The 24,725-nt window shown below is 43.7% G+C and overlaps 1 protein-coding gene across 2 annotated transcripts in view; it reads left to right on the top strand.

Annotated features, from left to right (window-relative positions):
* Window positions 1–24,725, top strand: part of LOC129836444 (pro-neuregulin-3, membrane-bound isoform) — a 416,841-nt gene that overhangs the window by 327,450 nt on the left and 64,666 nt on the right. For both annotated transcript variants that reach the window (XM_055902619.1, XM_055902617.1), the window contains exon 3: window positions 8,078–8,151. In XM_055902619.1, the coding sequence (XP_055758594.1) occupies window positions 8,078–8,151 (74 nt within the window). The remainder of the gene's footprint in view (window positions 1–8,077; window positions 8,152–24,725) is intronic.

Genomic DNA, 24,725 nt, shown 5'->3' with positions numbered 1-24,725 from the left:
GTTAAATAAAGTCCACTTGTGTGCAATCTAAGTGTCACATGATCTCAGTATACATACACCTGTTCTGAAAGGCCCCAGAGTCTGCAACACCACTAAGCAAGGGGCACCACCAAGCAGGCGGCACTATGAGGAGCTCTCCAAACAGGTCAGGGACAAAGTTGTGGAGAAGTACAGATAAGGGTTTGGTTACAAAAAAATATCTCACGGCGCACCATTAAATCCATTATTGAAAATGGAAAGAATATGGCTGTCACGTCTGCATTCCCCCGCCCCCCCATGTGCTTGAGGGCGTCGGGCTGCCCTGCATTACTCACTCCTATCATCTATTACGCACACCTGCCTTCGCTCGTCACGTGCATCAGCGATATTGGACTCACCTGGACTCAATCATCATCTGTTTATTTCCTCCCCTAAATTTGTCAGTTCCCTTAATCTGTTCTCTGCTGATGCATTGATTGTCTTTTGTTTGTGTTACCTGTTTGCTGATGCTGTTCCTTTCTCTTTCCATGTCCGTTATTAATTAAATGTTTTACTCCCCATACCTGCTTCGTCTCTCCAGCGTCATCCACGTGACAGAATGCAGCAGCCAACAACACAAAGCATCGGTGAGTACTGGCGTTCCGGTTGGTATGGTGGCATCGGCTCTGGGTCGCCACCGACGGAACCGGGGTCGTCAGGCTTCCACGCCCTAGCTGGCTCGAGAGGTTTCCTTGCCCGGGTTGGCTCGGATGGCGCCCATCCCACATCGGGCCTCAGCCGGATCGTCAGTTCTTGTTCGCCCAGCTGGTCCAGGAGTTTTTTTTGTTTGTTTTTTGTTTTGTTGGTGACGTCGGGGTGGATTCTGCCGCTGATGGAACCGGGGGTGCCAAAGCCAGCCCGTCGGGCTTTCACGCCATGGCTGGCTCAAGAGGTTTCCTTGCCTCGGTTGGCTCGGCGGCTTCCCATCCCACGTCACACTCCACCGGATCTTCGGGCTCCCTCTTTGCAGCGGGATCGACAGGCGTCTTGCCGCAGCCGGATCGTCGGGGGTACAGTCACCTCTGCTCCCGCTCTCGCTTGAGGGTGCTTGAGGGCGCCAGGCTGCCCTGCATCACTCACTCCTATCATCTATTACGCACACCTGCCTTCCCTCATCATGCGCATCAGCGATATTGAACTCACCTGGACTCACTCATCATCTGTTTATTTCCTCCCCTATATTTGTCAGTTCCCTTGCTCTGTTCCCCGCTGCTGCATTGATTGTCTTTTGTTTGTGTTACCTGTTTGCTGACGCTGTTCCTGTCTCGTTCCATGTCCGTTATTTATTACATTTTTTACTCCCTGTACCTGCTTTGTCTCTCCAGCGCCATCCACGTGACTGTGGAACCACAGCAAACCTGCCAAGAGAGGGCCGCCCACCAAAACTCACGGGCCATGCAAGGCGGGCATTAGTCAGAGGCAACAAAGACACCAAAGATAACCCTGAAGGAGCTGCAAAGCTCCACCCCGGAGATTGGCGTACCTGTCCATAGGACCATTTTAAGTCGTACACTCCACAGAGCTGGTCTTTACAGAAGAGTGGCCAGAAAAAAAGCCATTGCTTATTAAGGAAAAAAATAAGCAAACACGTTTGATGTTCGCCAAAAAGCATGTGGGAGACTCCACAAACATTTGGAAGAAGCTCCTCTGGTCAGATGAGACTAAAATGTAGCCTTTTGGCCATCAAGGAAAACACTATGTTTGGTGCTAACCCAACACCTCTCATCACCCCGAGAACACCATCCCCACAGTGAAGCATGGTGGTGGCACCATCATGCTGTGGGGATGTTTTTCATCGGCCGGGACTGGGAAACTGGTCAGAATTGAAGGAATGATGGATGGCGTTAAATACAGGGAAATTCTTGAGGGAAACCTGTTTCAGTCTTCCAGGGATTTGAGACTGGGACGAAGGTTCACCTTCCAGCAGGACAATGACCCTAAGCATACTGCTAAAGCAACACTCAAGTAGTTTAAGGGGAAACATTTAAACGTATTGGAATGGCATAGCCCAGACCTCAAAGCCCAGACCTCAATCCAATTGAGAATATGCGGTATGACTTAAAGATTGCTGTACACCAGCGCAACCCATCCAACTTGAAGGAGCTGTAGCAGTTTTGCCTTGAAGAATGGGCAAAAATCCCAGTGGCTAGATGTGCCAAGCTTATAGAGACGTACCCCAAGAGACTTGTAGCTGTAATTGCTGCAAAAGGTGACTCTACAAAGTATTGACGTTGGGGGGGGTGAATAGTTATGTACGCTCAAGTGTTCTGTTTTTTTGTCTTATTTCTTGTTTGTTTCACAATAAAAAATATTTCTCAGTAGACATGTTGTGTAAATCAAATGATACAACCCCCCCCAAAATCAAGTTTAATTCCAGGTTGTAAGGCAACAAAATAGGAAAAATGCCAAGGGGGGTGAATACTTTTGCAAGACACTGTATACCTATTTTCAGAGAGTGCTGTACTTATCTGAGCCCATTCTGAACTATTGAGAGAGAAGGAGAAACTATAGTAGCTTTAAAGTGTGTAATGCTGTCCGGGCCAGGGCTAGATGGATACTCCAGAGTGTAGGGAGCGTAAGGGCCAAGCCGCTTGTGAATGGCGCTCGCTCTTGTCATCCCTGTGTAGGTGTCAAGCTGCCCCGTTGAGCCTGATCTGATGGCTTGCTCCGCTCTTGAGAAAATGGCTCTCTGAGAGTCCTTCTTCAGCTCGAGCTGTTCCAGCAGGTCTCCTAACCTGAGAGTTCAGGGGGGCTGAATGCTAGCTGTGTGGCTACCCTCATGCTGGATCAAGCCCACTTGGCCACGCGGTATGAGGTTTTGTGAAGTGAAGCAGTTAAGAGGACGGAGTCAAGACAATATATCCATTGTCCACTTTGCCCAGAATGCCATTTTATGCTCAAAAAATGTGTTGCAATCTGGTAGGATATACAATAATTGAAAAGTCATGTCACAGTTGTAGAAATGGATTACTGTGCCCCATCTTTACATAGACCTTAACGCTTGACTCGGGGCAGTTGCTGCATATTCGACTGTAGACCAAAAGGCCAGACAGTAACACGAGGGTAAATTGTTTTGATCCATAATCTATCTTGTGTAGCTTGGGCACCATAACTGCTTTTTCAAAATGTCAAATGTTCTATATCTGTTGTTAAATCAAGAGACTTGATAAATGTTCATTATAAAGGCACACAAAACCAGAATAGCACTTAAACAATCCAGAGGAGGAATTATTGACGAAAATACAGAGCATAGAGCACATGAGTAGTCAGCTGGTGAGTGCTGCTTTCTCTCTCTTCCCTCTCTCTCTCTCTCTCTTCCCTCTCTCTCTTTCCTCTCTCTCTTTTCTCTCTCTCACACACACTCTCAAACACAATAGGCGGTCTCTCCTCCAGATCCTTCAGTTTAGGAAATATGACATGTGTATGAGGTGGCAGTACTTGTGTGCTACAGTGTAAACATTACTAAGGCAGGTTTGATTGAATCTGATGGCTAGGGACAGATCTTCGTATCCTGTATCTGTTCCTATGTTAAGATAACTCTGTGTAATAGGATTATCTCCTTTCGCCAGTGTTCAAAGCTTACAACTCTCAGCCCCCTGGGATTATACCACCTCAGCCTAATGAAAGGCCCCCTGCCTACCACAGCACAAAATGCTCAAATGCTAAACATGCTAATGTTCTTTTCACCAGATCAAACTTAAGGCAGTTACCTGACATTTCCCAACGTCCACCATTTCATAATTTAAATAATCTAGAAGAGTACTACCAATCCAAAGTGCTGTTGTGCAAATCCAACTGCACAAGTATTATAAGGATTTCTATCTGTAAAAGGCTATATCATAATGGTAGATTAGGCTATGATATAATACCATAATGTCCTACCATTTTGATGTTTGTCTCTAAAGTCATAAAAATATATTAACAACAAGAAATGATACACTGCCATTTCAATATAGTGTGATAGTACAGTAGACTAAAGTATATTGTTTCATACTACACAAAATAGTTTCCCACACTGTAACTTCTGAACTTTTCCATTAGAATGTGACTGGCGGTGCTAACTGAGTCTGTTGATGCCCTGCACATGTTGTGATGTGTGTCCCCACATCCTCAGATGAACCTGAGGCCTTATATTTATATCTATCTCCTGCCTACAGAGCTTTGTGCATCAGGCTCCATTGGTTAGTGAGATATACACCTCGTTCTACAACCCCCCTCCCATGTTTGTTCCTGCTAATTAATGACTGTGGCGCTAATTAAAACCAGAGCAGCTTTCAATACCTTCTGCCTCCTTCAGAGAAATATCACATTTCCATTTACTTGTCCCAGAGACTAATGAACATTCTGGTGCAGGTTTTCAGGCTAGAAACACAGTGGCAGGAAACTGCGCCAAGTGGGATTGGGAGAGAGTGTGTCGTCATAACCAGAGGGCAACATGAGAGAGACACAGGAAGGAGACAGGCCTGCCATGAGATTTGTGTGACTGAATATGCAATGATTGCCAAGGAAAAACACATGTACTGTACGCACATAATATGCAAAAATAAAATATATTCACATGCATTTCCCATTATACCATGGGAAAGAAGTACAAATAAATGCAATGAGCATACACAAATATACACTATATAGCCAAGTATCTGGACACTTGTTCAGAACATCTCATTCCAAAATCATGGGCATTAATATGGAGTTGATCTCCCCTTTGCTGCTATAACAGCCTCCACTAGATGTTGGAAAATTGCTGCTGGGACTTGCTTCCATCCAGCCACAAGAGCATTAGTGAGGTCAGACACTGATGTTGGGCAATTAGGCTTGGCTCGCAGTCGGCGTTTCAATTCATCCCAAAGGTGTTCAATGGGGTTCAGGTCAGGGCTCTGTGTATGCCAGTCAAGTTCTTCCACACCGATCCCGACAAACCATTTCTGTATGGCTCTCGCTTTGTGCACTGCTGAAACAGGAAAAGGCCTTCCCCAAACTGTTGCCAAGTTCAAATCAAATCGTATTAGTCACATGCGCCGAATACAACAGGTGTACTACTTGAAATGTGAAATGCCAAACGTGAAATGCCTACAAGCCCTTAACCAACAATGCAGTTTTAAGAAAATAGAGTTAAGAAAATATTTATTAAAGAAACTAAAGTAAAAAATAATAACATTCATAAATAAAAAGTAACACAATAAAATAACAATACTGAGAGGCTATATGTGCGGGGGAAGCACAGAATCAAGTAGAATGTTATTGTGTGCTGTAGCCTTAAAATGTCCCTTCACTGGAACTCAGGGGCCTAGCCCGAACCATTAAAAACAACCCTAGAGCATTATTCCTCATCCACAAAACTTTACAGTTGGCACTATGCATTGGGGCAGGTAGTGTTCTCCTGGCATTCGCCAAACCCAGATTCATCCGTCGGACTGCCAGATGGTGAAGTGGGATTCATCACTCCAGAGAACGGGTTTCCACTGCTCCAGAGTCCAATGATGGCAAGTTTTACACCACTTCAGCCGACCCTTGGCATTGCACATGGTGATCTTAGGCTTGTGTGCTGCTACTCAGGCCATGGACACCCATTTCATGAAGCTCCCGACGAACAGTTCTTGTCCTGCAGTTGCTCGGTTGCAACACTCTGTAGTGAGTGTTGCAACCGAGAACAGGCGATTTCTACATGCTACGCACTCATCGGTCCCATTCTGTGAGCTTGTGTGGCCTACCACTTCACGGCTGTGCTGTTGTTGCTCCTAGACGTTTCCACTTCACAATAACAGCACTTACATTTGACCAGGGCAGCTCTAGCACGGCAGAAATTTCATGAACTGACTTGTTGGAATGGAGGCGTCCTATGACGGTGCCACATTGAAAGTCACTGAGCTCTTCAGTACGGGCCATTCCAATGCCAATGTTTGTCTATGGAGATTGCATGGCTGCATGCGCGGTTTTGTATACCTGTCAGCAACGGGTGTGGCTGAAATAGCCGAATCCACAAATTTGAACGGGTGTCCAGATAGTGTATTATGCAGTCGAAGGACACTGATTCTTGTAAACATTCTCATGCGTTCACCGTAGAAAGCAATGATGCAGTTTGGTCTTGAGTCTTGATTAACCTGCTTGCTAAGCAACCTGCAGGGCCCATTTGAAACACACTGCAGTTTTATTGTCTCTCTCAAGGAATCGGAGTGAACTCACAATGATTTGCCTTGAGCACCGTGATGTGTGTGTGTGTGTGTGTGTGTGTGTGTGTGTGTGTGTGTGTGTGTGTGTGTGTGTGTGTGTGTGTGTGTGTGTGTGTGTGTGTGTGTGTGTGTGTGTGTGTGTGTGTGTGTGCGTGCGTGCGTGCGTGCGTGCGTGCGTGCGTGCGTGCGTGCGTGCGTGCGTGCGTGCGTGCGTGCGTGCGTGCGCGTCCACATACATGTGTATGAAGACCTAATCCTTCTCTATCTCGCTCTCTCTCTGTGTCTCTCTCTCCTCTTTACCATCCCCTGGTTTCTTCTGACAATTTAATCACAGTCTCTCTCTCTGTCCTCTACAATTCCCTGGTTTCTTCAGACCATTTAATCACAAAGTCTCTCTCTGTCCTCTTTACAATCCCCTGGTTTCTTCAGACAATTTAATCACTACGTCTCTCTCTCTCTTTTCTCTTTACCATCGCCTGGATTATTCAGACCATTTAATCACAACATCTTACTGCCTTTTGCTTACCCAGTTCCTCCTAATGGCCTCCAGTTCTTCCTTACCGCCACCACCAAAACTCCATTCTTTTAATGATCTGCTTCTCCTCCAATTTGTGCAACGAGGGGGGCCTCTTCTTGAAGTTTTACGATAGTCAGGGTCGCCGACATCGACTGTCAGAGAACCTGCTAATTTACAAAGAGATTCCAGAGAATTAAAAATACATTCGTTAAAAGTCATCGGTTTGAAAGTTTCTTGTCATGTTCTCTGAACCCGGTAGGAAGGGACTTTCTGATTAGGGACAGCTATCCATCAGTACGTGGATTGAGAATATTAACAGGCTCCTTCCATCTGGCTCCTGGAGTATGGGAAATGTTTAATGCTGAACAAATGTGACTCATATAATAAATGTTATCGGGCCGCAACCCTGACTTACTTTACATTTAGCTTTAAAGAAATATTAATGAATTGAGCATTACTGAGTCATGGTGTGGGCACATTTTCCAGCAAAGCTCATACTTATCAATGCATGAGTTTCATGCATGAATATGTGTAAAAAAGCAGGTCTGCCTAATGATTGAAAATTAAGCTTTAGCACCTAAAGCCCCTAGACAAAAGAAGCTGTGTTTAAACAAGCTCTGAGCCTTTGGAGGACAGTTCAAGCTTTGATACAGTATGTCAAACATAGGCCTGGTGTAAGCCTCTTAGCATTGTATGCAGTTTCTATGCTCTGGTTTTATATACCTATCAGCAACGGGTGTGGCTGAAATAGTTGAATCCACTAATTTGAACTAGTGTCCAGATAGTGTATTATACAGTCAAAGGACACCAATTCTTGTACACATTCTCATGCGTTCACCGTAGAAAGCAATGATGCTGTTTGGTCTTGAGTCTTGATTAACCTGCTTGCTAAGAAACCTGCAGGGCCCATTTGAAACACACTGCTGTTTTATTGTGTCTCTCTCAAGGAATCGGAGTGAACACACAATGATTTGAATGATAACATGTTTCTGTGCTCTGTGTGGAAAGGTCATATATGAATGCTGTATGTGCTAGAGTGGTTGGTCCTGAGGACAGGGTTATATAGTATGTTCCTAACTGTCTGGCACAGGGATTAGGGCTGAGAGTTTCAGAGAAGTCAAAGAGCAAGAGAGAAAGAGTGAGCAAATAGAGAAGGAAGAGATTGATTCCATGCATATTTCCTTTGTGATGCTCCTGGCCACCTGACACAGATAAAATAGAGTGAACATTAATTGTATCATGAAACAGGATAGTCTATTGCCAGCCATGTACCATAGCCCCTAACCACTTTTTTGCACACATTTCTCAATGTTCTAAACCTGCTTCACCCCAAGTTCCCAATGTGTTGACTGAAATGTATTTTTATTCACAGGTGTAGAGAAGGCTACCAGGGTATACGCTGCGACCAGTTCCTGCCCAAGACCGACTCCATCTTATCTGATCCAAGTAAGAACATTTCCTTAATCCTCCAATTAGAACTAAACTCAACCTCCAGAAAGAGTGACTTGTATTGCAGCCCATTGTTTCTGTGGATTCAGGTCTACATTTATATTAGAGCTTTTACTTGAAGTGATTTCAGATTGGCTAAACATGAACATTACAGGGCATTGTCTGTTCTCAATTATCAAGAGAGCACAGCCTGTGCTATATTTGAAAAGTCCCATCAGTAATCTTTCTCAGTTTGATGGCCCTGACTACATGTACAGGACGTCTGCTGTAATAGAAACACTGACTACGGGTCCCCACTGATGCTCTACAGACAATGTGCTCATTTATTAACTGGGTCGTTCGAGCCCTAAATGCTGATTGGCTGACAGCCGTGGTATATCAGACCATATACCAAGGGTATGACAAAATATTTATTTTTACTGCTCTAATTACGTTGGTAACCAGTTTATAATAGCAATAAGGCACCTCGGGGGTTTGTGGTAAATGGCCAATATACCACGGCTGTGTCCAGGCACTCCACGATGCGTCGTACATAAGAACAGCCCTTAGCCGTGGTATATTGGCCATATACTACACCCCCTTGTGCCATATTGCTTAATTATGCCATGATTAGGAAAAAAACACATGAATAAAATAATTTCATTGCCAGTTTCTGAAGAATCTGTCTCTAACTGTGAATGGTCTCTCTATTCATCACACCTAAACTCCCCCTACAGAACATATTAGGTAGGCTAGTGCAATCCTATCAAAGCAGATATTTCCTGCCTTTATGATAAAGTGATCAAATGCCTTCTGTAAGCTCCACCCTCACCATTGAGTCAACCAATTACATAATTTCTGCCTTCGGGGCAGAGCTGCCTCCAGAACAAGATTAATGAGGAAAAACGCTAACCTGCATAACAGAGAAGCAGAGGAAAAAGGTCCTTGAAAAATCTGACATTCCTTCTTAATAGCTGTCTATTTCCTTTCATTAGTGTGTGCACAGTGTGTGGGTGTGTGTACTGTACAGTGAGATACAAGGAAAGTTCAAAAACATTTTGAAAGGAACTTATGTTTCTTTCATTGGAGTATATCTGCTAAGGTCATACTGCCTCTCACAATACCAGGTCCATTGATGTCTTGGCTCTTCCACTAACCTCAGTGATACAGCCTAGTAGCCTCAGCACCCACATGAAAAAATACTACAGTTTACTATAAAATACTACAGTGCATACTATAGAATTCTGTACCAAACTATAGTATACTCTAGAATACTATACTATACACTGCAGTATACCTTGATCAGGTGGGCTGCAGATAGTCTAGTGGTTAAGAGCATTGGGCCAGTAACCAAGAGGTTGCTGGTTCAAATCCCTGAGCTAACTAGGTGAAAAATATGTCAATGTGCCCTTGAGCAACTCACTTATTGCTCCTGTAAGTCACTCTGAATAAGAGCGTCTGCTAAATGACTAAAATGTAATGCGTGGTATAGAATGTTGTAGTATACTTTAGAATAATATAGTGTATACTACAGACCGCAAAAACAATACAGTGATTTACCGCAAAAACACTACAGTAATTACTATATTATAATCTACAGTATTTTAATTTACATCTACCCTGCCCATTACGATCCCCCATATCCCAATTTGTGCCACCCATAAATGAGAAACCTACATGCCAAGTATTGACCGTATATTGTGTTCCCAACCGCTTCCTAAAAACTGTATGTTCAGACCTCAGTCTTACCTAGCCTACATGTGATGGAACATTTGCTCTGTGCAGCTGCACGTTGATAAATAGTACCACCATAATCAAGAACAGGTAGACAGGTTGACTACACAATCTGCTTCCTGCTGACTAGAGAGACACGAGATCTGTTTCTGTAAAAAAAAAAAGCCCACTTTAAATCTTAGTTTCTTAACCCCATCAAACATGATGGCCTGAGTTATGTCACTAAGATAATCATGAAACCATGAACAGGCGTCAGAGCTCAGGCCTATCGAGGACAACTTATTCAATAAAATAGCATGATCAACAGTATCAAAAGCTTTTGACAGGTCCACAAACAAAGCAGTACATTTCATTTTAATGTCTAAAGTATTGACAAGATCATTAACAACTAAGTGGTTGCTGTAATAGTGCTACGCCCAGGCCTAAACCCTGATTGGTTTACATTCAAAATACATTGATCAGATAAAAAGAGCAAAGTTGTACATTTACCAAGGATTCAAGAATCTTAGCTTGACAAGGAAGCCTTGAAATGGAGCGATAATGATTAAGATCACTACTATCCCCTTTCTTATGGAGTGGCAGCACAAGACCTGATTTCCATTATTTTTATTATTTTTTCTGATAATAAAATGGTGATTAAATGCATTAATGATGGCATTTCTTTCGGAATGAGGCCCGTGTCTGAATACATTTCTTGTGACAGAGAAGAGGAATAACCTTTCAGGGATTTGACAGTTTTCCAGAATTTTGTCGGGTTCCCATTACAATCCGATAGAGCGGTTACATAATAATCAGATTTAGCCTTTCTAGTTTGTCTTACACAATGATTCCTCAGTTGCTTAACAGCTTACCAGTCCTGGGCTAAGCCTGTGTTCCTGGCCTTGACCCAGGCATCATCTCTTTTATGAATCACTTCTGATAATTCCGGAGTGTACCAGGCATTCAATCTACCTTTAACCCATACTTTTTTGAAGGGAGCATGATTAGCCACAATGGTATTGAAGACATCTGCAAAAAGGTTGAAAGATAAATTAGTTTCAGGGATAATTGAAATACAGTCAAGACAACAACCACCCGAGCCACTGCCTGTTCACCCCGCTCATCCAGAAGGCGAGGTCAGTACAAAGGTGCAAAGGTACAAAGGTGCATCAAAGTGGGGACCGAGAGACTGAAAAACAGCTTCTATCTCAAGGCCATCAGGCTATTAAACAGCCATCACTAACATTGAGTGGCTGCTGCCAACATACTGACTCATCTCTAGCCACTTTAAAAATGAAAAAAAATGCCACTTTAAACAATGCCACTTTATATAATGTTTACATACCCTACATTACTCATCTCATATGTATACACTGTACTCTATACCATCTACTGCAACTTGCCTATGCCGTTCGGCCATCGCTCATTCATATATTTTTATCTACATATTCGTATTCATTCCTTTACACTTGTGTGTATAAGGTAGTTGTTGTGAAATTGTTAGGTTAGATTACTTGTTAGATATTACTGCATGGTCGGAACTAGAAGCACAAGCATTTCGCTACACTCGCATTAACATCTGCTAACCATGAGTATGTGACAAATAAAATTTGATTTGATCACTAAAATAAAGATCATGTAAAAAAGCCAGTTCACTGAAGTGTTTTAAGTTCCTCTTTGTGATGACACAAGGGTTAGATTTTTGTATTATCACAAACAACTTGTCACTAAAATAAATTTGAAAAAATAAAAGTAATGTAAAAAAATAAAAAATAATATTCACTAATAACTTGGGTGAAGACACCAGTAGAAACATTTTTCTCTGGTGTATTCATTAAAATAAGATCAATCAGATGACTTGTAGACAAAGTCGGAGTGAAGTCGGAGGAAGTGAATCTGCAACAACGGAAAGTCAGACACACATTTTTGTTTTAAACCTTTATTTTACTAGGCAAGTCAGTTAAGTACAGTCTTATTTACAATGACAGCCTACAGTTAACTGCAGTGGGTTAACTGCCTTGTTCAGGGGCAGAACGGGTATTCAATCCAGCAACCTTTTGGTTACTGGCCCAACGCACTAACCACTAGAGCGGGTTTTTACTTTGTGCAGATATGTCATCTTGAGGAATCTACCTTTAACAAAACCTAACCTATGATCTGACCCATCACCTTATGCATTACTGCCTCACAGTGGCAGGAAGTGACATCCCAAAAACACAAAAACGATACAACACATAAATGGCTCCTAGCCTCCCACTCATAGGCTACTTTCATTAACACTAAAACTGAAACTAAATATTATAAACATGAAATATAATTGTTTTGAGAAAACATAAACTAAATACAATCTAGTAAAGTGGATCTGAAAACTAACTGAACCGAAACTGAATATCAAATTATAATTGTGAAACTAAAAACTGTAATAACTGACTAAATATGTTGCATTTCTTCCTTGTTTTGGGTGAAGATGACAAAAAAGCATCAAAACCCACCAGGTCCCAATGCACGGCCATTTCAAGTGTCTGGCTACAGGGATTTTAATTGAGTTCAGCCCAGGAAACTCCATGGGTATCATTTTCTTAAAAGTCATTTGATATATCATGTCCTTTTCTGTATTGATCCTGGAGTCGAGGGTGGGCCATCTGCTATCTCTGTGAACTTTGTCATTGTGAGATGAAACGTGAGGGACAGATTGTGCCGAGTAGAGAGCTCTGCCATTATCTCACCATCCTCTCCATTACATCCCCTTCCAAATAGCTCTTTCATCGCTTTAATAGCTTTAGCCACAGATTCCTCTTGAATCGCTGTTTAACTTTTATTCCTCACAGTTTTTAACACAGAGGTTAAATAATAACGTCATCATCTGCCGAGAAGTGTTTTCAATTAATTTTATCTTGTTTGGATTTTGGAACATAAATTTGCCTTCTGGGGTGACAGAAGGATTGAAAGAAACTTACAGCAGTTCAAAAAATAACAAAGCGAATTCCCCAACCCTGTTTTGGTAAAAAGCTGAGTGATGGGGCTGAAGATATAACCACTCTCAAATTCATAGACTGAGCTATGGATGCAATGACTGGCCATCCATGATATCAACATTATAGTTTTAACCATGTTTTGAGGCATGGAGTGTTAGTTTGCATTGTCTACAAACATTGGAGTAAAACAAGCTTATATTTTGGGTCCTGATGAGGTATGACAGTTGAACTATGCCCATGAGACATTTATAAGTTGTAATATTCAATAATCAATGGGTACATATCATTTATAAGTCCAACAATGGATGTAGCAACTGCAGATTGCCCCTTTAAAGCAAAAAAGATTAGTTTGAGACCTGTGACAGATTCACAAGAGTGGTCATTAGAGAGAGAATGTAAATTAATGCCCAAATTAAACTGGCAATCCTTGCTGTAGCCTGCAAAAGTCCAAATCCATTCAGCCAACAGCAGAGGGTGTATTATTAGTGTCCACCATTGGCAAGTGGACCCAGCAGTTTAAGCAGTTCTATTATTCACCCTTATTCTCCTTTTCCCAACTAAATATGAACTGGGCTTCCACTGACCCAACAGCCCCCTACTGCTCAAACTGTCTCAGCCTCTCCCCTTCTCTTCCTCCCTTCCCTCCATACACTGTCCCCCCAGATCATCTAATACTAAATACAGGGCCTCAGTTGAGCTCAGAGTTTTCCATCAGTGCAGTTCACTGGCAGGCCAGGCTGATCCTGCCAAGGCCTTTGGCTCACCAAGGCTGTCATGAGTACCACAGTGAGAGACAGAAACCTTTCAAAACCAGACACTCCTGGTTTGGACTTTCATCATCCTCAAAGGTTCCACTGAGACTGAAGTCATGACTTAATATCTCCATCAAAGCAGGACAAAATCCAGATTTCTAAGAGGATAGGAGCATCTGTCTCCTTCTGGAACTAGCCTGTTGGGATCCTTGGATAACTTTGCGCCTGCCAGGGCAAATCTTACTACAACTCCAAGGAGCCTTTTACTGATTAAACCCCTTATCTGCTTCAGGAATATGGCTTCAAACTGCTGATAGTTTTACTCTACTACTGTAGATCTGGGTAGTCTCATGTGATGTGGCCAAGAAGTGGTGATCACAGTAGGGAACAGAATTGATATGCTTTAACATTTACTTTTTGTTTGTGAAAATAATAGCTCGCTGCTTGGCACATTCTATTTGTTGGAACATTCACAGCATAATGTGCAATCCAGAAGCCAAGGTAAACCTCATGTATTCTGTTTGAATAGGGAATGTTTTCACCCTCTGTCTCTTTCTCCTTCCATATTAAACACCCTTCCTTTCATCTCCAGCACTCCTCTTGGACCCTTACATGAATTGTTTTTACTAATGACCTGCCAGTAGTATTGAGTAAAGCCTGTGTGTCTATGTACACTGATGACTCAACATTATACACATCAGCTACACTCTTTGAAAAAAAGCCTTCCAAAAGGGTTCTGACTGGAACCAAAAGGGGTTCTTCAAAGGGCCAAATAACCCTTTTTGGTTCTAGATACCACCTTTTTTTCTAAGAGTGTACCACGGCAAGGGAAATCACACAGCAACACTTATCAAAAAGTTGCAGTCAGTTCCAGAATTGTTGGCAAGTAATAAGCTAGTCCTATATATTGTATGTCAAAAACTAAAAGCATTGTATTTTGGACAAATCTTTCACTAAACCCCAAAACTCATCTAAATATTTTAATAAATAATTTGGCAGTTCATCAAGTTGAGGAGACTAAACTGCTTGGTGTAACCCTAGATTGTAAACTGACATGGTCAAAACATGTAGATGCAACGGTAGCTAAGATGGGGAGAGTTTTTTATTTTTTTAACTAGGCAAGTCAGTTAAGAACACATTCTTATTTACAATGACAGTCTACCGGTGAACAGTGGGTTAACTGCCTTGATCAGGGGCAGAACGACAGATTTTTACCGTGTCAGCTCGGGGATTCGATCCAGCAACTTTTCAGTTACTGCCCCAACACTCTAACCACTAGACTGGCGCCTTGGTCTGGCTGTGATAAAGCGCTGCTCTGCTTCCCTGAGATTACAATTAACAAAGCAAATATTACAGACCTTAGTTTTAGCACACCTGGACTTAGGGCTGGGCAGTATGGCCAAAATATTATATCATGGTATTTTTCTCATTTTTGATGGTATTTGATGTTTTTGATGAATAAAAGTTCTACATTCTCTTTATGAGTAGTGCGTGGCCCTATGGAGGCAACACATATATTCTAAATTATTTCAGTGGGTCTTTCTCCATTTTATACAATCAATTCAACTTCAACCTAAAATAAATTCCTGCATTTCAATCAATTTCTGCATTTCCTGCCCTCATTTGAGATCATTTCCACACTGCCACAATATGGGCAAAATAATTAGGCCTTATTTTTAACCAAATGTTGCAATTGAGATCACCGGGGTGAACTCTTGGAATCATGGAAAAAATAGTGTTTATTCTAATTATATAGTTAGAAAATAAATAATGGTGGGCACTTTGAATACGGTGTTGTTTGACTGAAAATGCGATGGATGTAACGATAATCCTCCTCCTCTTCAACCGAAAAGGAGGAGTATTGAGGGAACCAAGGCGCAGCGGATTGTGAAGACATAATGATTTATTAAAGACAAGACGAAAACACGAACTTCACTATAAACTAACAAAATAACAAAACGAAAGTAGACAGTCCTGAACGACGAACTTACATACAACGTGAAGAACGAAATGAACAGACTACATGAAATGAACAAACCGTATACAGTCCCGTATGGTGCAAACATTGACACGGACACAGGAGACAACCACCCACAAACAAACAGTGTGAATGCCCTACCTAAATATGACTCTTAATTAGAGACAAACGCAAACCACCTGCCTCTAATCAAGAGCCATACCAGGCAAACCAAAACCAACATAGAAACAGATAACATAGAATGTCCACCCAACCTCACGTCCTGACCAACTAACACACAAAAACTAACATAAATAGGTCAGGAACGTGACAGTACCCCCCCCACAAGGTGCGAACTCCGGACGCACCAGCACAAAGTCTAGGGGAGGGTCTGGGTGGGCATCTAACCACGGTGGTGGCTCAGGCTCCGGGCGCGGTTCCCACCCCACCATAATCCATCCTAACTTCCTCCCACAAAGAATGTCCACCCTCTTTCTTCCCCCACACAATTCTCTTAATAATATATTAAATAAGGATAACACCAGGACAGAGAGATAAATCAAGATAGAGGGATAGATAAGACTATAGAGATAGATGAAGATAGAGAGGGAGATTAGGATAGAGGGGCAACTCCGGACTGAAAGGCAGCTCCGGACAGAGAGACAGCTCTGGACTGATGGGCAGTTCTGGGTATCCAGCCTTTTCAGGCTGAAGGGCAGCTCATGGCTGACTGACGACTCTCGATGCTCATGGCTGGCTGACGGCTCTCGACGCTCATGGCAGGCTGACAGCTCTCGACGCTCATGGCAGGCTGACGGCTCTCGACGCTCATGGCAGGCTGACGGCTCTCGACGCTCATGGCAGGCTGACGGCTCACGACGCTCATGGCGCTCTGACGGCTCTGGCTGCTCATGGCTCTCTGACGGCTCTGGCTGCTCATGGCTCACTGACGGCTCTGGCTGCTCATGGCTCTTTGACGGCTCTGGCTGCTCATGGCGCTCTGACGGCTCTGGCTGCTCATGGCTCGCTGGCGGCTCTGGCAGATCCTGTCTGGTTGGCGGCTCTGGCAGATCCTGTCTGGTTGGCGGCTCTGGCAGATCCTGTCTGGTTGGCGGCTCTGGCAGATCCTGTCTGGTTAGCGGCTCTGGCAGATCCTGTCTGGTTGGCGGCTCTGGCAGATCCTGTCTGGTTGGCGGCTCTGGCAGATCCTGTCTGGCTGACGGCTCTAGCGGCTCCTGTCTGGCTGATGGCTCTAGCGGCTCCTGTCTGGCTGACGGCTCTGTAGGCTCATGGCAGACGGGCGGCTTTGCAGGCTCATGGCAGACGGGCGGCTTTGCAGGCTCCTGGCAGACGGATGGCTCAGATGGCGCTGGGGAGACGGATGGCTCAGATGGCGCTGGGGAGACGGATGGCTCAGATGGCGCTGGGGAGACGGATGGCTCAGATGGCGCTGGGGAGACGGATGGCTCAGATGGCGCTGGGGAGACGGATGGCTCTGGCCGGATATGGCGCACTGTAGACCTGGTGCGTGATGCCGGAACTGGAGGCACCGTGCTAATGATAAGCACCTTCCTACTAGTGCGGGGAGCAGGGACAGGGCACACTGTATCCTCAAAGCCTACTCTACCCCTGATGCGTGGTACCGGCACTGGTGACGCCGGGCTGAGGACAAGCACATCAGGATTAGTAGGGGGAGAATATATAGTGTGTACAGGGCTCTGGAGACGCACTGGTAGTTTAGTGCGTGGGGCCGGAACTGGAGGCACCGGGCTAGATGCACGCACTACAGGGAGAGTGCGTGGAGGAGGAACAGGGCTCTGGAAATGCACTGGTAGCCTAGTGCGTAATGTAGGCACTGTAGGTACTAGGCTGGGGCGGGGAGGTGGCGCCGGAAATACCGGACCGTGCAGGCGTACTGGCTCTCTTGAGCATTGAGCCTGCCCAACCTTACCTGGTTGAATGCTCCCGGTCGCCCTGCCAGTGCGGCGAGGTGGAATAGCCCGCACTGGGCTATGCAGGCGAACCGGGGAAACCATGCGTAAGGCAGGTGCCATGTATGCCGGCCCGAGGAGACGCACTGGAGACCAGACGCGTTGAGCCGGCCTCATGACACCTGGCTCAATGCCCAATCTAGCCCTACCAGTGCGGGGAGGTGGAATAACCCGCACTGGGCTATGCACACGTACAGGAGACACCGTGCGCTCTACTGCGTAACACGGTGTCTGCCCGTACTCCCGCTCTCCACGGTTAGCCTGGGAAGTGGGCGCAGGTCTCCTACCTGCCCTTGGCCCACAACCCCTTAGCCCCCCCCCCAAGAAATTTTTGGGAATTACTCACGGGCTTTTCGGGCTTCCGTGCAAGACGCGTCCCCTCATAACTCCGGTTCTTCACTCCAGTAGCCTCTGCTCTCCTCAGTGCCTCCACCTGTTCCCATGGGAGGCGATCCCTTCCAGCCAGGATCTCCTCCCATGTGTAGCAACCTTTACCGTCCAATACATCGTCCCAAGTCCATTCCTCCTTCTTGTGCTGTCCCTTACTCCGTTTAAACCGCTGCTTGGTTCTGGATTGGTGGGTGGTTCTGTAAGAGCTGTCGCTCTCCTCATCCTCAGATGAGGTGAGGAGAGAAGGATCTTCAGACCAATATGCGGAGTCAGGGAAATATGCCATCTTTTATTATTAATACGAAAACTGATGACAGGAAAACAAACACTTTCAAAATTTACAAAATAACAAAACGACGTACACGCAACCTGAACATAAACTTACATGGACAAACGTAAACTCACGAACAGGAACGGACATCGAAACATACTAACAGCCAAACAGCTCCAAAAGTGAATACAACGAACATAACGAAGACATCACAGGAGACAACCACCCACAAACAAACGGTGTGAATGCCCTACCTAAATATGACTCTTAATTAGAGACAAACGCAAACCACCTGCCTCTAATCAAGAGCCATACCAGGCAAACCAAAACCAACATAGAAACAGATAACATAGAATGTCCACCCAACCTCACGTCCTGACCAACTAACACACAAAAACTAACATAAATAGGTCAGGAACGTGACAATGGATGAGTTACTGTGACAGGGTATGAACCAAAGTAAAGTTCAATGTTTCCTAGGGGACCCTATAATCTTTGGCTACATTAAGTCTTTATTCATGTAGTCAACATATTCATGCTTTTCCTATTCCTCTTTGATTTAGAAGATACGGTTGCACAAACATGCTGATTTAGGCCACCACCAGCACTGGTATCAGGCTGTATTAGCTAGCTACAGTTGAAGTCTGAAGTTTACATACACTTAGGTTGGAGTCATGAAACCTCGTTTTTCAACCACTACAATATTTCTTGTTAACAAACTATAGTTTTGGCAAGTCGGTTGGGGCATCTACTTTGTGCATGACACAAGTCATTTTTCCAACAAGAAATTATAGATTATTTCACTTATAATTCATTGTATCACAATTCCAGTGGTTCAGAAGTCCACATACACTAAATTGACTGTGCCTTTAAACAGCTTCGAAAAATCCAGAAAATTATGTCATGGTTTTAGAAGCTTCTGATTAATTTACATCATTTGAGTCAATTGGAGGTGTACCTGTAGATCTAATTCAAAGCCTACCTTTCAAGGCCTCTTTGCTTGACATCATGTGAAAATCAAAAGAAATCAGCCAAGACCTCAGAAACGCCTGAAGGTACCACATTCATCTGTACAAACAATAGTACGTAAGTATAAACACCATGGGACCATGCAGCCGTTATACCGCTCAGGAAGGTGACGCGTTCTGTCTCCTAGAGATGAACGTACTTTGGTGCAAGAAGTGCAAATCAATCCCAGAACAACAGCAAAGGACCTTGTGAAGATGCGGGAGGAAACAGGTACAAAAGTATCTATATCCACAGTAAAACAAATCCTATATCGACATAACCTGCAAGGCCGCTCAGCAAGGAAGAAGCCACTGCTCCAAAACCGCCATATAATAGCCAGACTTCGGTTTGCAACTGCACATGGGGACAAAGATTGTACTTTTTGGAGAAATGTCCTCTGGTCTGATAAAACAAAAATAGAACTGTTTGGCCATAATGACCATCGTTATATTTGGAGGAAATAGGGGGAGGCTTGCAAGCCGAAGAACACCATACCAACCGTGAAGCACGGGGGTGGCAGCATCATGTTGTGGGGGTGATTTTCTGCAGGGGGACTGGTGCACTTCACAAAACAGATGGCATCATGAGGATGGAAAATTATTTGGATGTATTGAAGCATCATCTCAAGCCATCAGTCATGAAGTTAAAGCTTGGTTGCAAATGGATCTTCCAAATGGACGGCATGGCGAGAGAGAGAGAGAGAGAGAGCGGAAAGGGATGACTCAAGTAGCTGAGTAAACTATACAAATGGATGTTACACATGGCGTATCACATTTAACATACCAAACATTCAAATACCGTTATAGAAGGTAAAGTAAAAACCCAAGCTGGTCCGTGCATCAATACCGGTATATAGTAAAATACGGTATACTGCCCAGCCCTAACTGGACTACTGCTCAGTTATATGGTCAAGTGTCACAAAGAAGAGCATAGTCAAATTAGAGTTGGCCCATAACAGAGCCTCACGACAGGCCTTTAGATGTACACAGAAGGCCAATATCAATACCATGCATTTCAATCTGTTCCGGCTCAAAGTAGAGGAAAGATTGACTGCATCACTACTTGCGTTTGTAAGAGGTATTGATATGTTGAAAGCACTAAGCTGTCTGTTCAAACAGCTAACACACAGCTCAGAAATGCATACATACCCCCCACAAGACATGCCACCAGGGGTCTCTTCACTGTCCCTATGTCCAGAACAGACTCTGGGAAATGCGCAGTACTACATAGAGCCAGGACTACATGGAACTCTCTTCCACATCAAGTAACTCAAGCGAGCAGTAAAATCTGATTTTAAAAAAACAATAAAACAATACCTCACGGCACAACACAGAGACACAAACACACACGCATACGCACACACACACACTCTACACACACACATTGTAATGTTGTGGTATTGTGGATTTTATATCATACATTTGTAATAAGAGAGTAATAATGTAAAAAAGTATTTATTGTATGATGAATTGTTTTATTTCGAATGTTGTTGTGTTTTGTAGTGATGTAATTGTTTTCATGCTGCTTGGAATCCAGGAAGAGTAGCTGCTGCCTTAATGGGGACCCTAATAAATACTAAATACTCTGCTCTCATTGTTTTGGATACAGAGTAACATATTCCGACTGATAAATTGCAGAGGTAAACTCAAGGCTGGGCTGTTGAGACACACTCCTTTGTATTGCTCTAAGGTAGACTCAGCACTTCTGGATAATCAAATCAGATTCTATTTGTCACATGCGCCAAAAACAACAGGTTACCTTACCGTGAAATGCTTAATTTTCTTCTTTTTTAAACCTTTATTTAATTAGGCAAGTCAGTTAAGAACAAATTCTTATTTCTGATGACGGCCTAGGAAAGGTAGATTAACTGCCTTGTTTTAGGGGCAGAACGACAGAGTTTTTTTACCTTGTCAGCTCAGGGATTCGATCTTGCAACCTTTCGGTTACTTGTCCAATACTCTAATCACTAGGCTACCTGCCTACTTACAAGCCCTTAACCAACAATGCAGAGTTTTAAAAAAGTAATAATTTTTTTTTTGCTAAATAAGCTAAAGGAAAAATACCAAAAAAATAACACTAATGAGGCTATATACAAGTACGGAGTCAATGTGCAGGGGTATGGATTAGTCAAAGTAATTGAGGTAATATGTACATGTAGGTTGGGGTAAAGTGACTATGCATAGATACTACACAGAGAGTAGCAGCAGCGTACAGTGTGTGTGTGTGTGTGTGTGTGTGTGTGTGTGTGTGTGTGTGTGTGTGTGTGTGTGTGTGTGTGTGTGTGTGTGTGTGTGTGTGTGTGTGTGTGTGTGTGTGTGTGTGTGTGTGTGTGTGTGTGTGTGTGTGTGTGTGTGTGTGTGTGTGTGCGCGTGTGTGTGTGCGCGTGTGCGTGTGTGTGTGTGTGTTTTGTGTGTGTTGCAGTGTCAATGTAGTATGTTTGAGTGTGTGGTAGAATCCAGTGAGTGTGTGGTTAGAATCCAGTGAGTGTGTGGTTAGAATCCAGTGAGTGTGTGGTTAGAATCCAGTGAGTGTGTGGTTAGAATCCAGTGAGTGTGTGGTTAGAATCCAGTGAGTGTGTGGTTAGAATCCAGTGAGTGTGCATAGAGCCAGTGCAAGAGAGTCAGTGCAAATATTTTTTTTAAATAATAATAATAATAAAATAAAGGGGTCCATGCAAATAGTCCGAGTAGCCATTTGATGAACTGTTCAGTCTTATGGTTTGGGGCTAGAAACTGTTAAGGAGCCTTTTGGACCTAGACTTGGCGCTCTGGTACCTCTTGCCGTAGCAGAGAGAACAGTCTATGACTTGGGTAGCTGGAGTCTTTGACAATTTTTGGGGCATTCTTCTGACACCGCCTAGTATAGAGATCCTGGCTGGCAAGAAGCTTGGCCCTAGTGATTGTCACGATCGTCAACGGGACTGAGAGAGGACCAAGGTGCAGCGCGTGGAAAATACATCTTCTTTATTACAGAAAGAAGACGAAAACGAAACAAACACTATACAACTAAACAAAACAGACGACCGTGAAGCTATACAAACAAAAGTGCAGACACTAAACACTTCGACATAGACAATTCCCCACAAACAGCTAAAGCCTATGGTTGCCTTAAATATGGCTCCCAATCAGAGACAACAATAACCAGCTGTCTCTAATTGAGACCCAATTCAGGCAACCATAGACTTTCCTAGATACCTACACTCAACCATAGACACAGCTAGACTTCTATACTAAACATAAACCCAACTACTCTAATAAACCCCCTAAACTTTACAACCACCCTAGACACTACAAAAAACACATACATTCCCCATGTCACACCCTGACCTAACTAAAATAATTAAGAAAACAAAGAATACTAAGGCCAGGGCGTGACAGTGATGTACTGTAGATACTATCAATATGTACAGTTTTAGACCTCATAAAGACGATCCTCATCCACAGATTGAATTTCAATTCAATTTAATTCTGCCCTGGACCAGAATAGAGGGAAAACATATTATCTGCCAACGTATCTTTATGAGATCTGATTTCATGTACTGCAGCATTGTATGCACTACAGGAGATACATTTATAGCAGGGTTGGGGTCAATTCCATTTAAATTCCAGTAAATTCAGGAAGTACACCAACATTCAAGTTCAAGTTCTCTTCAATGCAGAAAAATTTGGTTGGAATTTAAATGGAATTGACACCAATGCTGATCTATAGCACAGTGCAATTTCCATTCTGAGGAATAAAACCTGCGTATTTGATTTCACGTTATGAATACATAAAAAGTTGTGTTTGAATGCATAAAGGCCTTCAATTGTGTAATTCATACATCTTTCCGTAATGGTGAAAGGCAAAAGTATAAATCTCCTGGGTCAATGGGTATGTAGAGAGTAGGTGTTCAGATTATTTCAAGGGTGAGCTCACTATGCAGACTCAAATCCTATGGGTCAGTTGTTAGTGCACCTCTGAACTCCTACCACATGGGGACTCCACCTCTCACTGTCATTTGAGCCCTCAGTCGCCTTGTAATCCATATCTACATTAGAAACTATTCATAATTTTATCACTACCATCCGTTTGTGTCTGGAAGAATAGCTTTAAATAGCATAAAGCAAAACAGTTCCACACAGGTGACACTTTCTGACAGATGTAGGAGGCTAATGATCACAACTTGTCATACACTATATATACAAAAGCATGGGGACACCCCTTCAAATGTGTGGATTCTCTTATTTCAGCCACAACCGTTGCTGACAGGTGTATACAATTGAGCACAAAGCCATGCAATCTCCTTAGGAAAACATTGTCAGTAGAATGGCCTTCCTGAAGAGCTCAGTGACTGTCAACATGGCACCGTCAACAAGTTCCAACAAGTTAGTTTGTGAAATTGCTGCCCTGTTAGAGCTGCCCCGGTCAATTGTAAGTGTTGTTATTGTGAAGTGGAAACGTCTCGGAGCAACAACGGCTCAGCCGCGAAATGGTAGTTCACACAAGCTCACAGAACGAGACCACCAAGTGCTGAAGCATGTAGCGTGTAAAAATGGTCTGTCCTCGGTTGCAACACTCACTACTGAGTTCCAAACTGCCTCTGGAAGCAACGTCAGCACAATAACTGATCGTCGGGAGCTTCATGAAATGGGTTTCCATGGCCTAGCAGCCTCACACAAGCCTAAGATCACAATGCCCAATGCCAAGCGTCGGCTGGAGCAGTGTTAAGCTTGCCGCCATTGGAATCTGGAGCGGTGGAAACGTGTTCTCCGGAATGATGAATCACACTTCACCATCTGGCAGTCCAACGGACAAATCTGGGTTTGGCAGATGCAAGGAGAAAACTACCTGCTTCAATGCATAGTGCCAACTGTAATGTTTAGTGGAGGAGGAATACTGGTCTGGGGCTGTTTTTCATGGTTCGGGGTAGGACCCTCTGTGGCAACAGTTTTGGGAAGGCCCCTTCCTGTTTAAGCATGACAATGCCACTGTTCACAAAGCGAGATCCATAAAGAAATTGTTTGTCGGTGTGGAAGAATTTGACTGGCCTGCACAGAGCCGACTGCGAGCCAGGCCTAATCGCACAACATCTGTGCTTAACCTCACTACTGCTCTTGTGGCTGAATGGAAGCAAGTCCCCACAGCAATGTTCCAACATCTAGTGGAAAGCCCTCCCAGAAGAGTGCAGGCTGTTATAGCAGCAAAGGGGGGACCAACTCCATATTAATGCCCTTGGTTTTGGAATTAGATGTTTGACAAGCAGGTGTCCACATCATTTTGGTAATGTAGTAAATCTTTAACGAGGTTTAATAAGCTTTAACAAGTTACACCGTTTAGGTCTCGTAGCTTTTAGCTAACTATCCCTTAGCTAGCCTATCAGTCTCAGTCCAGATGTACAGAAACCCAGCCTAAAACCCTAAACAGCAAGCAATGCAGGTGTAGAAGTACATGTAGTCAGTCAGGTCCTACAACAGACTCCTACTTCAGATGAACCTGTCAGGAGTCAGTAACAGGTGAATGCCACATGTTACGTTGTGATGCTGTGCCGTTTCATAT

The sequence above is a fragment of the Salvelinus fontinalis genome, chromosome 37 (genome assembly GCF_029448725.1).
Source record: "Salvelinus fontinalis isolate EN_2023a chromosome 37, ASM2944872v1, whole genome shotgun sequence".
Taxonomy (NCBI): Eukaryota; Metazoa; Chordata; class Actinopteri; order Salmoniformes; family Salmonidae; genus Salvelinus; species Salvelinus fontinalis.
The sequence above is the reverse complement of the archived record's forward strand: the minus strand, read 5'-3'. Positions and strand labels throughout refer to the sequence as shown.